A 14,188-nucleotide genomic window follows, 5' to 3' on the forward strand; every position below is an offset into this window, starting at 1 on the left:
TAAAAAACCAGATTCTTTTTTTAAAAAATATTCCCCCTTGTCCCTCCAAAACCAAAATCCTCTTTATTGTTAAAAATAAAGATAAAAGTCTAGATGATTCGAGGAAAATTCTGGAAGTTTTTAATTGATGCATTGTACGAAGCTAATGAAGGCCACGTGGTTGTGGTGCTTTGTGGTGGTCTTGTTCCTCTGATTGTCGCCATACAAGAATCAATCCACGGCGGTGATGCTTGCATAAAAAAAAACAAGGGCCGCGATTAAATCCGTACAGCAAGTCACGACCGCAAATTCGAATTAGTATGCATGATTGAGCGATTATGATTTGATGAAGGAGAGTGGTGATGGAGATAGAGCAGTTTGATACTGATTGGAGGTGATGATGATGCGAAGGAGAGGAGTTCCTCCGATGGTTGTTACATGCGTATTGAAAAAGAAGAAGAAGAATGAGGGGTCTACTTTTGGCTACATGCTGGACAATATTGTCGGGACCCATGGAAATCCGATGAATAATGGTGGAAGCATATAACAATTAAGGAATTATAGAAGTAGACATAGGATTTTTAATTAAGGTGAAAAACTCGAAAATCCCTAATTTTGTGTTTATCCAAATTAGAATAATTGGGGAAAATATTGAGAGGGATACTCATTTTACCTGATGCGAAGTCGACCCAATTGCAACGGGTAACATCAAATTGAGTGTTGAAGGCTTGTGGAAGAACAAATAACGCAGAGGGAGAAGAAGAGTAGCGATTTTTTGAGGGAAGAGCTTTTTTTTTTTTAAATCCGTAATAATAAAGGGGGTTGATTTTGGAGAGAGGGAAAAGAAAAAAAAGATTTTCTAGTTTTTAAAGTCACGTCCCGGTCAGGTGATGGAGTGAACGCTGAAGATTTGTGTTCAACGTCCATTTTCCGACCAACGGTCTTTCAATCAAAAAGTTCATTAAGAGATCCCAAGTAGTCACTTTATTTAGGTCAATTCCCACAAAGTCGACTTTTTAACGAATTTCGTTAATTTTAAAACCGAGCCATCAATCTCTACTACATAGACCTGATCAATTATACCCGATCCACCGTCCGACCCTATACGACCCGTAAAAGTATAAGGTTAGACATCCTAAAATATACATTTTAGACCAAATCCCAAGCCCAACCCAAAAAAACTCATCTAATTCCGCAAAACATGCACCAAATTAATAAATTCCAACTATTATTTTTTATGTTAAAGTCCGGCCGGATCCGGCCTGAACTTTGATCATGTTTCTAGTAGTATGATAAAAAAGGAAGAAGTATCATGATTCACGAAAAGAAAAAGGCACCAAAAACCAGGTGACACGTGTCCACAGAAGCACGACTTCCTAGTTTTGGCGCAAAACTCTCCTCCACCGTTACTTGAAATCGATGCTATCACTTTCCTGAAAAAAGAGCAAAAGTACAACTTACACCACTACAATCCAATTTCCAACCCTTCTCTTCACTCCACCTCCAATAATATCTCCCATCATTTCTCAAATTAAACATCATTCCTTCATCAATGGCGTCCACTTACCTACTCCACCCCACCACCATTTCAATACCCTTCAAACAATTAAACCTTCAATCTCTTCAACCCAGATTCTTTCTTAATACTCAAACTAGAACAATTTATGTTCGCGATTTCCGAATCAGGGCGTCGGATGGGGTTGAAAATGCCGATTCTTATCTCAATATGTGGAAAAATGCTGTGAATCGGGAGAAAAAGGAGATTGAGTTTAACGCGATTGCGCAGAAATTGCCCCCGATTGATGGTGGTGTCGACGAGGAAACTCCAGATGATTTGGAGAAGAAGAGCTTTGAGTTTCAGAAGATTCTGGAAGTTTCTAAGGAGGAGAGAGATAAAGTTCAGCGGATGCAGGTTATTGATCGTGCTGCTGCCGCCATTGCTGCTGCTCGTGCTCTTCTTAAGGGTAGGAAGGCTGATGATGTTGCAAACTCCTTGAGTTCTGAAAGCGTTCGGGTCCGATCTGACAACAGTGGGGTTTTGAGCCCGGAGACTGAGAATGGAGGTACATTTTATTTTTCTTCGGAGATGTTAATTTTTATGACCATTTGCTAATTATTAGGACAGTATTAAACATGATTTTGACCTATTCTCACCTACTCCCTCCGTCTCTTTTTGTTTTTTTACGTTTGATGTTTTTCACGTGATTTAACAATTATTTAATGTGCATTGATATTCCTCTACTTTTTTTATTTAAACAAGAAAAATTACGTTTATTTATAATGTTTTCACTTTTATAAAAAATCTGACATTGGGAAAATGAGAAATATTTAATGTCCAATGGATTTAATTGGTTAAAATAATATTTGGGCACAAATTATGATAGAATATTAATGCATTATGTGACAATATAAAAGAAAATGTAAAGAACAAAATGAAACACCCAAAATGGAATACGTAAAAAACAAAAAGAGACGGAGGGAGTAATTTATAATGCATTCCAAGATTTTTATTAATAGGGTCCGTTCCGTTCCGTATCACTTTCAGTTTTTGGTTTTAAAAAACATATGATTTATATTTAATCATGAGCTAAAAGATAGTCTAATCACGTTGATTTTGAAATAGGGTAACAAAACACTAACTCCGAACGGTGATACTTTGACTTTTGACTCTATTCACAAATTTTAATTTGACTATCATTTGTGATTTATGGTTAAAGAAAAATATAGTCGCATGTGGTTTTGTTTGATTCGTCAAGTTATGTACTTTCTGAATATCATCTTTTTATAATTTTTGTGAATACAAAATCAGAGATATTAATGTCCAAACATTTACCTCGACAAACGTGAAAAGATAAATGGTCTCATTATTTCGAAACGGATGGAGTATTGAAAAATGACTTTGTGGTTTTCATAGGTGAAAACAAAAAACGATACCAAATAGGCCCATAGTAAATTTGTTTAATGTTTATTTAATAAAGGTTGGTAAATTGAGTCAAAAAAAAAAAGTTTGCATCTTATTTCTTGTTAGAATAGTTACCAATGTTAATAAAAATATGATAAGGCCAAATATTTATTTAGATATATTCATACTCCTAATCTCCTATTAAAAAGATAATTGTTGGATGGTTTGTTGAAACCTTGCTATGTGTGATCTTTATAGAAGCATTAGATTTGGGTTCCCTGCAATTTGGATTGCACTTTTCATCTGAGGAACACTCATTGAGCACCTAATGAACACGGAGAAGGATTTCATTGTACGTGTACAAGTGAAATATTTTACTATGTTGTTTTTTTGATTTGAACAATATCTTCATTTACTATATGTTCTTCAGGTATGACCGATACGTTCTTTGAATTTGAACTATATATTCACTTAAAAAATAGGGTGCATATTGCATAGTGAGCATTGTGCGCTCGGGTGTATAAACCTTCACTTAAAAATAGGGTGCATAGTGAGTATTGTGCGCGTGGGTGTATAAGCCACATTTTGGGGTTCCCCAAGGAAGAATCAAATTAGGCTTAATTAAGATGTATTGGGCATGTTCTCCTCACCCTAAAATAAATTATTCAGTGTAGCGACGTAAGTTAAGTTCAGCAAAAATAAGTCAATGTCAACAAAAATAATTAAGTTCATTACAAATTATGTATTAATCAGTAAAATTCAGTAACTTCAATAACAAATCGGTAAAAATAAGTTTTAATCAATAAAAATAATTTAAGCTCAGCAAAATTAGTTTAATATCAGTAAAAATCATTTAAGGTCAACAAAATTAAGGTGAAGAGTACAAGATTTAGGCTTTGTTCTCTTTATCTAATGTGGTCTGTCTGGTCTAATTTTTTAGTTTTGAGTCAGGTCTGGCCTGATTTTTTCTAGTTGGGTTAGGTGGTCTGGTCTGGTATGGTCTGAATTTTTTAGTGTTTTTTGTTTGGTTTGTTTGAATTTTTCTTATCCGGTTATGGTCTGAATTTTCTTATCTGGTATGGTCTGAATTTTTCTTATCCGGAAGTGGTCTGAATTTTTCTTATCCGGTTCTCGTCTGAATTTTTCTTATCCTGTTCTGGTCTGAAATTTTCTTATTGAAATTTTCTTATTTGATTATGGTCTAATAAGTAATAAGCAATAATAAGCAATAAGGATAAGGTGAAGAAAACATACGTTGGATGTATAATTTACTTATATTGAACCTAAACAAGCTTGATTAGGCTTCCCTTGTAAAATAGAATTCAGATTCTTCTCATATGTACACCAGTATTAGCTATAGGAACTAGTTTCCATGTTTCTGCATTCCACTTGACCTTCAAACTTCACTTCCCTAGCTACCAGAACATATCACTTAAACAGGTTCAACTATTAATTCAAAACAAAGATTTACTACATACCACAAAGAGAACACTCAATTAAGAGCATCTCTACAGCTGACTCTCTTTTAATGGTAAAATTTGAAATTAACCTTTCTCCTTATTTGTTTCCATTCCATTTCCTTACCTGGATGCATACCAAACATGCACTTTGATGTTTAGAAGTCTAGTGAAGGTTAATTCCAATGTAATTGACAATCATTCTATGATCCGCCTCATCTTACATGGACTCGTTCTAGTGACCACCCTATAAAGAGTTTGGTAATCGAGGCTCCAAGGGTCATTTTTCACATTAAGCATCAAGTTAAAAGTGGGGAGAGGAAAAACACTCCCCCTTAGGAACTCAGCTAAGTCACGCAGATACATGACATTGTTGCATTTACAGAGTTGTGCTATTGTGCTAAGTGAGTAATTTCTACCCCTTAATCTCTATTACCTTGCTGTACCTGTGTACAACATGATTCTGACTCCTCAAATGGATGTGGGTGCTTGTGTATGTCCTTGATAAATAATACCTCTAGCATAGCGTTGAAAAGCTTTCCACATTCATCATTCATGGCATCGTGTTGGATTTTTCTAATGAGTCAATAAGTAACATAGGCTGCATTCACGGAGCTGCTTTGTTCTGCTGAATGCTTTCATGGTAGCATATTAGAGATGATATCCCTTTGGCCATCAAGTTAGCAGCACTGTTGTTTTTATCACTATTGGTAATATCAAGGATGACAAGCCTGCATTACTTATTCTGCTACGGTGCTTTCTATTAAGCTTCCAGAAAACTAATCCATATGGAATCATGGACCATATCAATAAAGGCAATGTAGTACCTTAGTTGTAATAAAACAGATCTCCAGGTGATCAGATAGATTGATGTAAAGAAGATAGAGTTTCACAGCAGTTTTTGGAAACGGAAAATGGATGACAGCATTATTCATCAGTGTCCAGGCAAAGGACTTGATGGAAATCGTTGGGTGTTTCAGTGTTTGGTACAGTATTTCCCTTACGGGATGCTTGAAATGAAGGTAAAGCATTAAGGGGTAATAAAAGTCAAACTAAGAAAAATTTAGGTTATAGGAAATTTAGAGGTGATGATAAGGGCATGAAGTGACAGTGAAGAGAATACGCTAGTGTTGGTTAGAAGAAAAAGGAAGGGAGGAAAAGTTACCCTCGTTATGGGTTTAATTATTACCCACCATCCTATTAGGGTAATAGATTTCCCCTTCCCCCCTTCTCTTAACAACACCACCACTTCTCATCATAACACCACCACATCACCCTCTTTGCAACCACCTTAATTTTCCTTTTGTTAAAATGGTTTGACTTTTATTACCCTCTTAATCCATTACCCCCGATCCAAGCATGCAAGTATTGACCACCTCAAAATTAGAGCTTTTTTTGTCTGATGAGATTCCATCTTGTAATTAATGAACCTGATTTGGAAACGATGATTTTAACGGTTCTTGCATGCTGCTATTAGAGCCTTAGAGGACTTGAAAAGAAAAGTAAAATACAATTTCCAAACAACTTTGTGGTTCTTTTTTTTTTTTTAGACAATGCTTACCTGTCTATTAAAATAGCCAAGGAAAGTACATCCATGGAGATGATTTATGTTCATGGGAAGGACTGAAGTAGAGAGGGTATAGCTGGAAGATGATCAATAAAACAGGTGATAGGAAACAATTACCGAGAGAGAAAGGGGTGCAAGAAATAGCATATGTCAAGTGAATTTAAGGGTCAGCTTAAAAGGATTATACGTGTAATAAGCAAGTATAGTGTTTGTATTCAGAATTTTTATTTTTTTCCTTTCTGGTGAATTTTTGTCGGAAAATTACATGAAGGGGTTATTTGCTTAAAATGTTGCAGTATTAGTTTTCTCCAATATGAGCAAGCAGATGATACATAGCATCAGTATTTCCCTCTCTATGTTCTGGTTCCAACCTACAATAGTAGCCATTGGACGTTTATGGTACCTTCCTTTTGTATGTTCATCCGTTTGAATGATCTGTTCACGAGTACGTCCATCTCCTGTAAGGGTCAAGGCGTCAAGCTAAGTTAGCATCTCGGCCTTGTAGAAGTTCACACCCATCCCTCATTACATCAACAGAAGTTAGTTATGGAGTAGTATAGAATGTTGGGCTGGTTTGAGTAGTTCAAAGGCCAACACTTCCAATAGATCATGCTTTACCTTGTCCGTATCGTTTCTGCAGCTGTGTTTGCATCTGTTTCAATACAACCCAAGTGATAAATATGCAACCTTCTAATCATAAATCAGAGTGAAAATATTAGATAAATAAGCTCAATCGAAAACACCATAGAACAATTGTTTATAGAATTATATGAGCTACCCCATTTACTTTCAGATTAAAACTCATATAGTGCATTGAAGGCGGAATAAGGAAAAAGATATACTTATATTTGATGAAGAGGAATTATTTTTCCTTTTGCCATATTTTTTCTTTATTAGCTCAATATCTGCCAATATCTCATCCTTCCTAAATGCTGTTAATTAAGTACTTTTAGTCTGTTATCTTATGTAGTCATGTTGATACTTGGATAGAGTCGATAGTATATGCCTGTCAATAGAAGTATTTGACAAACCAACTGAACTAAACTGGAGACAGAGCTATTTCTGAGAGGTTTAGCCTGTAGATGCTTATAGATGTGATTTACTGTCGGAAAACCAAGGGAATTTGTAACACTGTTATGAATTAGCAGGAATAGATAGTGGAAGCTCTTACAAGCGTCAATCGAGAATTTCTGCAGTTGGGCCACCTGGTCCTGACTTTTGGTCTTGGACACCCCCTCCAGAGGATGATTTGAATCGAAGTGATGTCAGTAAAATACAGAAAGCTCCAAAAACCAATCCACATCCGACAAATACTGTGATCGAGAAAGAGAGATCTGCAGATTACCTCTCTATACCGTTGGAAAGCACTTACTCAGAAAACAACCTTATCCAAAATCTCCCTCCTTTTCAATCATTAATGGAGGTGCACAAAGTAGAAGCTCTTAATTCCAGTCAAGAAGCCACTGTAATGCAAGAGGAAATTGGTTCTCAATTCTCAGCTCATGCAGCAGAAGCCAATCATGCTTTACATAATGTAGAAGAAAAACCATTTTATGGGATAAATCCTGAAGGATCAAGGGTGTGGAAGGAGACAGGAGTTGAAACAAGAACTGATGGTGTTGTTTGCCGATGGACATTAAACAGAGGTGTGACTGCTGATGGGGTTGTAGAATGGGAAGAGAAATATTGGGAGGCAGCCGACGGACTTGATTATAAGGAACTTGGGTCAGAGAAGTCTGGACGTGATTCCATGGGAAATGTTTGGCGTGAGTACTGGAAGGAAACAATGTGGCAGGTACTTATTTTGGTGGTATATAATTTATAATAATGACTTATCTTTTATTGATTTCAATAGAATGTTATAATACAAGTATAACGCTGTTGCAGAATTTTGATCCATGGATTTTTTTTTTTGGCTTTTATATGGTGGTTATTGTTTGATCGTGCATATGCTTTGGCTGCTTGGGTACTGAGTTACTGACCATCATTAGATGAGGCATACGTTATAGTAAAGATTTCTTTATGGTACTGAAGTACTGAGCTGCCTAAGATATAACTTCCACAACACTTCTGAACATTATTCAGTTTGTATGAATTTGATATCTTAAATGTGAGGTACCCAACATTGGATGTCAAATTCATGTAGATTATTCTTTCTGCCTCAAAATCTATACTTTAATTGTTACTCTTCCTGAAGTTCATGCGCAATTGTGTTTCTGAGGCAAAGAAAAAAGAAAGTCATATCAGGGAGGGCAATGCACATCTAGAACTTATCACTGCATAATTTATCAGCAATGACTGGACTTGACAGTATAGTGCCTTTCCCATTCTTATATGTGCAGGAGCATGGTCTTTTACACATGGAGAAGACTGCAGATAAGTGGGGAAAGAATGCAAAGGGTGAAGAGTGGCAAGAGAAATGGTTGGAGAAATACGATGCCTCTGGGAAAGCGGATAAGTGGGCACACAAGTGGTGTAGTATCGATCCCAACACTCAAGTTGAGATTGGTCATGCCCATGTTTGGCATGAGAGGTAATAATAACATGACCTTTCTGGTTACTTTTGTTGCTATATCATATTATGTTCTTTCTGCCACTTTTTTTGGGCTGTATTATCTTCTTGTGTTAGATATGTAGGTGATGATGTCTTCAAGCAACTTAAATCTTACTAGTGTTTGAGCCTGTACAAAGAACGGTCAATTATATAATGGTTATTTAGCCGTCTTTTGAAGTGCTAATTTTATTGAGGGTTTGTGATTTTAGTGGGAATATATGATTTGTAGAGGTGAAAGTTGAAAACATATATAAATTAAATGATGAATTGATATTGAGTGTTAAAGAGGGAAATGAAGCGAAACTGTGGAAGAGATGTTAGAAGCCGTAAAATACTTCGTATAACAAACAACAAAAGAAAAAATTGAAAAAAAAACCCCGAATGTATGGATGAAAGATGGGGAGACATGTGTCATCCAATTATCTATGGTTTTACTTTTTAAATACTAGACTAGACTAGATATAGATATAGACTAGATATAGATACTACTTCCCGTTAATTTTGTTGTGGTGGATTCACAATAACCAAGTATGAGACCAGGTGAATCTAATATTTCTAGAGATGACCTGCACCTTCTATTACCGGCTGCAGGTGTGTGTGTGTGTGGGAACATATAATGTTTCACAATTGAGTTATCATGAGTCTGCCTCACCCTAAGACTTGATATAACTTTATTGCTGTTAGCTAAACAACATGTGTACTCCTGGGCAGGTGGGGAGAAACATACGATAGACAAGGCGGAAGTATAAAGTACACAGATAAATGGGCAGAACGTTGTGAAGGAGACGATTGGGTAAAATGGGGTGACAAATGGGATGAGAACTTCGATCAAAATGGTCACGGGGTAAAACAGGGAGAGACGTGGTGGGAAGGTAAGTACGGAGACCAGTGGAACAGAACGTGGGGCGAGAGACATAACGGCTCTGGATGGCTGCACAAGTATGGGAAAAGCAGCAGCGGCGAGCATTGGGATACTCATGCACAAGAAGATACCTGGTATGAGAGGTTTCCACACTTTGGCTTTATGCATTGTTTTGAGAATTCTCCGCAGCTAAGGGAAGTTAAGAAACCCTCTGACATATGATAATTATTATGGTGTTAATTATTCTTTTAGACGATTATGTAGGAATTATTTTAAGTGTTAAGGAACGTTCTTTGTACAAATTACTACTTGGTACTATATAGTCAAAATGGAAGACTGTATCGACTGTCTGCAGATGTCGTAGCAATAGGTTTTGTGTGCCTAGACGTTATATATTCTTTTACTTTTGTTCCAAAGTTTTGTATTGTAATATTTTTACATGGATATGCAATTACAGAGGTTAATTAACCGTATTACCGTAATTACAAGAGATATCAGTACAACTACTTTTTCTACTTGGGTATAATTGTTTGGAGACTTTCAGGAATTTGTTAAATATTTCCTCGCATAATCATGTCCTGGTTGAGCAGTTTGTCACTCGATAAAGATAAATAATCAATTCTCGTTATATAGCTACCGGTCTCACTCAGTAGTCACTCTTACTCCGACTTTAATAGAACGGTCAACGATATGCATTGGCATTAAGATTACCCCTCATGCCCCTATTATTCCTTGTTTACTCTTTGCAGATGATAGCTTATTATTTTGCAAAGTAAAATCTTCTACGTGTGATAAACTATGAGATGTACTTACAGAATTCTCGTCCATGTCAGGACAATTGATTAATTTTCAAAAGTCTTCAATTGTATTTTCAAAAATGATAAACAATGCTAGAAAACAACATCTAGCAAGTTATTTCAATATGACATCTAAAGATTTTTTGGGTCGATACTTAGGCGTTTTTTTCAACTCTACGCCGTTTACCAAACAAAATTTTAACCATTTAGTCATAAAAGCATAACAAAATATGAATAATTGGTCTTCTAATTTAGTTTCAAAAGCAGGGAAAACAATTCTAATTCAAAGTCACTTAGAGGCCCTACCTTCTTATGCTATGACGACAGCTCGTCTTCCAAAGACTATTTCTAACTCTTTAGATCATATTAATCGTAATTTTTTTGGAAGCAATCCCCAGAAAATAAAGGTTTTCCCATGATTTCATGGGATAAAATTTGCCAGCCTAAAACCCAAGGGGGTCTAGGACTGCGAAAAACTGAAGCTATTAACTCTGCTTTCTTGGCAAAGTTAGGTTGGAAAATAATTTCAGATCATAATAATTTGTGGGTTCAGACTATTCATGCCAAAAATTTGCAACATAATACTTTTTTTGAATGTAAACCTCAAGCAAAGGGTTCTTGGATCTGGAAAAAAATCCTCCAAATTAGACCCCTTCTTCTCAAGGATCTTAGGTGGAAAATAGGCTCGGGATCTAATGTCCTTTTTTGGCTCGATAAATGGTGTTTTTCTACCAATTTAGTCAATCATTTGAACTTGGACATTTCTGTAATCCAAAATTTAGATCTTACAGTCGATCATTTTATCACAGATGATCGAACTTGGGATATTCCTGCCCTCTCGTTGATTCTCCCTCCTTATGTTGTGCAAACTATCAAAGGAATCCCTTTACCAGTAAGTGACTTACCAGATGAACCTTGTTGGGGTTTTTCTAGTAATGGTGATTTCACAGTTAAATCTGCTACATGGCTAGCACATAATTTTTGTTCCTCCACTAAGTGGGAATTTTCTTGGATATGGAAGCTAGATATTGCTCCAAAGTTAAAAAATTTTGTTTGGCAATTATTGCATAACAGCCTCCCGACCCGGGATAATTTATCCTATTGTCATATAAACATTCATAATAATTGTCCTTTTTGTACTACTTCAAGAGAAACGCAAGACCATTTATTTTTGCATTGTCCCGTTGTTAGAGAATATTGGGATGCAAACACCTCAGTACGATGGGTTGATACTCATCTTCGATCTTCTTCTGTTCTTTCTCTCTTCCGTGAACTTGGTAATAATGTAACCTTACCGGCTAAAAAGATCATAACTTCCATTTGGAATATTTGGAAAACATGTAATGCTCACATTTTTAGACAATCTCCTGTCTCGTCGATGGGAATGTACAGTAGAGCTTTCAGGATCTTTACGGAATGGAATATGCGTACACGTCTTGATTCATTGGATGTGAACATTAATAATAATTCTCTTTCAAAGTCTCCATGTACCGCGCAAGTTGCTTGGACACCTCCGACCCCTGGTATTGTGAAAATTAATTTTGATGGGTCAGTTCGTAACAACTCCGGAACAGCTGGTGTAGTAATTAGAGACCACTTAGGAAATAATATTGTTAGTCGAACCTACAATCTTGGAACATCCTCTCCGATTCTTGCTGAAGCAACAACTCTTCGTAATAGTCTTCTATTAGCCATCGAAAATAATATACGACATGTTTTCATTGAGGGTGATAATTTATTAATCATAAATATTTTGCAGGAAAAAACACAATGCCCGTGGAAGATAAAAGTATTGATGAATGATGTCAAACAGCTTTTGAATAATTTTTGATAGTATTTCTTCTCGCCATATTTATAGGGAAGTCAATCGCGCTGCAGGTTATGTTGCCGCATTAGGTCATCGCATACAAACGCATCAAGAAATTGACCCATACATAGATAGTAAATTTTCTTATTTTTTATCTTTAGATAAGTTAGGATACAGTCTTGAGAGAAGACTATCCTAACTTTTATTGTATCTTTCTGTTTAAAAAAAAAAAAACCAAAAATCCTAAAACATTATAGCACAAAGGTTCGAGGTTTTACCGAACAATTTGCATGAAATAACAATTGATAAACACATCAATTTATGCCAATGATGTCTTGGCTTAGTGTTAAGATTGAGGGCCTGTGTACAATAGGTTTCAGGTTCGAATCCCCCCGCCCCTATTTGTAATTTATATTGCCTTTGTGGCTCATTTGCACCAAAAAAAAAACATAAAAAAAAAACACGTCAATTTATTGAAATTAATTAAGAAGACCAAATTCAATTAGTTGAAGAACCTTTGGCCTTGTTCACTAAAAGTAGTGGTAGCGTGTACCTTTAACGGTTAAATAGCGGGTAGCACGCGTTGATTAGCGGGTAACGGTAGACAGTAGCGAGTAACCGTTAGTTGTCAAAGTAGTATGTAACTGTGCGCGTTTTTGGTAAAAGTAGCAATTGAAATTGTAAAATACAATAAAAGTTGAAGTTTATTTTGTTAAAACCTTATTATAATTTGCCATTGAACACTACTATTTTTAGCGTTTGATAAAGCTAACCATTGCATCTATCGCTATCCGTTACCTAAACAACTACCTTACAAAACACTTACAAATTTTACAAGTAGCATTTTGAATAGGTTAATACGCTACTCGTTATCTTAAATGCTACCGCCTAACACACCCTTAATTTCATAGAAATGTAAGTTTGTGTTAGGTTATGATACATATGAAAAACATAAATCATGCGGAAAACCTTAATGCCATGAAACATATTATTTACACATAATCATATAGCATAATTTAGATGCATACACTTTGTAGCGTGCCCTCCCTAGCTGCGCCCGAACCGAACAAGAACAAGCCTTTAGGACTCCAAGTGTCGTCCCTCCGTAGATAGTCCACAGCACGTCCGGATCCGCCTTAAGATTGACCAACTAGAATCGCCCTTAATGTACTATTATTTTCGGCTAATATGGGCAAGTAATATGACTGATTTTTCTGCTCAAAATCACAGCTTTTATTGTATGAATACTTGTTGAAAAACTTGTGTTTAAATTTATGACCCTAGGCATATATTTATAGAACCATGGAAAAGGATTTCGAATCCTGTTAGAATACTAATTAATTAATTAGAATCCTTTTAGAACTCTAAATAATTAATTATATCCTTTAGGATTTAGGATTTAATCATAGCACGAATTCCGATAGCTTTAGGATTCGTATAGCACGCACATGAGCACCGCACGAGCACCGCACAGCCCGCGCGCATGCCTCGCGGCCCACGCGAGCTGCACGGCGCCGAGGCCCAATGCTCTCAGCCCATTCGCTGATCCGTGCGCGCGCGCCAAGCCTTGGCTGGGCCTGGCCTTGCGCTGGGCCTGGTCGAGGCTTTGGCGTGTTGTTTGATGCGTGTGGCTTGCTGGGCGACGGCCTGGCTTCGTGCTGGGGCTTCGTCTAGCAAGCCTCGTCCGATGCTAATTCGTACGATACGCTTCCGATTAAATTCCCGATTCCGGAATTCATTTCCGATACGAACAATATTTAACATTTCCGATTCCGGAATTAATTTCCGTTTCGAACAAATATTTAATATTTTCGTTTCCGAAATTATTTTTCGATTCCGATAATATTTCCGATTCTGACAATATTTCCGTTTCCGGCAATATTTTCGATTCCGGCAATATTTCCATTTCCGATAATATTTTCCGATACGTACCATGTTTCCGTTTCCGGCAACATCTACGACTTGGATAATATTTATATTTCCGATACGATCCATATTTCCGTTTTCGGCAATATCATCGTTTCCGGAGTATTCATTTACTTGCCTTTGACGATCTCAGCTTCCACTGAAACCAAGATCCGTCGATTCCGAATATCCATAGATGGAATATTTTATGCCATTAAATACTTGATCCGTTTACGTACTATTTGTGTGACCCTACGGGTTCAGTCAAGAGTAAGTTGTGGATTAATATCATTAATTCCACTTGAACTGAAGCGGCCTCTAGCTAGGCATTCAGCTCACTTGATCTCACTGAATTATT

The 14,188-nt window shown here is 36.5% G+C and overlaps 1 protein-coding gene across 1 annotated transcript; it reads left to right on the plus strand.

Moving 5' to 3' along the window:
- Positions 1-1,396: 1,396 nt before the first annotated feature.
- On the plus strand, positions 1,397-9,803 carry LOC110799076 (protein LIKE EARLY STARVATION, chloroplastic). Its single transcript, XM_022004277.2, has 4 exons — positions 1,397-2,042; positions 7,054-7,700; positions 8,248-8,438; positions 9,171-9,803. Exons 1-4 carry the CDS (start codon positions 1,532-1,534, stop codon positions 9,541-9,543), a joined length of 1,722 nt encoding a protein of 573 aa, XP_021859969.2. The 5' UTR covers positions 1,397-1,531; the 3' UTR covers positions 9,544-9,803.
- Positions 9,804-14,188: the final 4,385 nt, after the last annotated feature.

The sequence above is a fragment of the Spinacia oleracea genome, chromosome 1 (genome assembly GCF_020520425.1).
Source record: "Spinacia oleracea cultivar Varoflay chromosome 1, BTI_SOV_V1, whole genome shotgun sequence".
Classification (NCBI taxonomy): domain Eukaryota; kingdom Viridiplantae; phylum Streptophyta; class Magnoliopsida; order Caryophyllales; family Amaranthaceae; genus Spinacia; species Spinacia oleracea.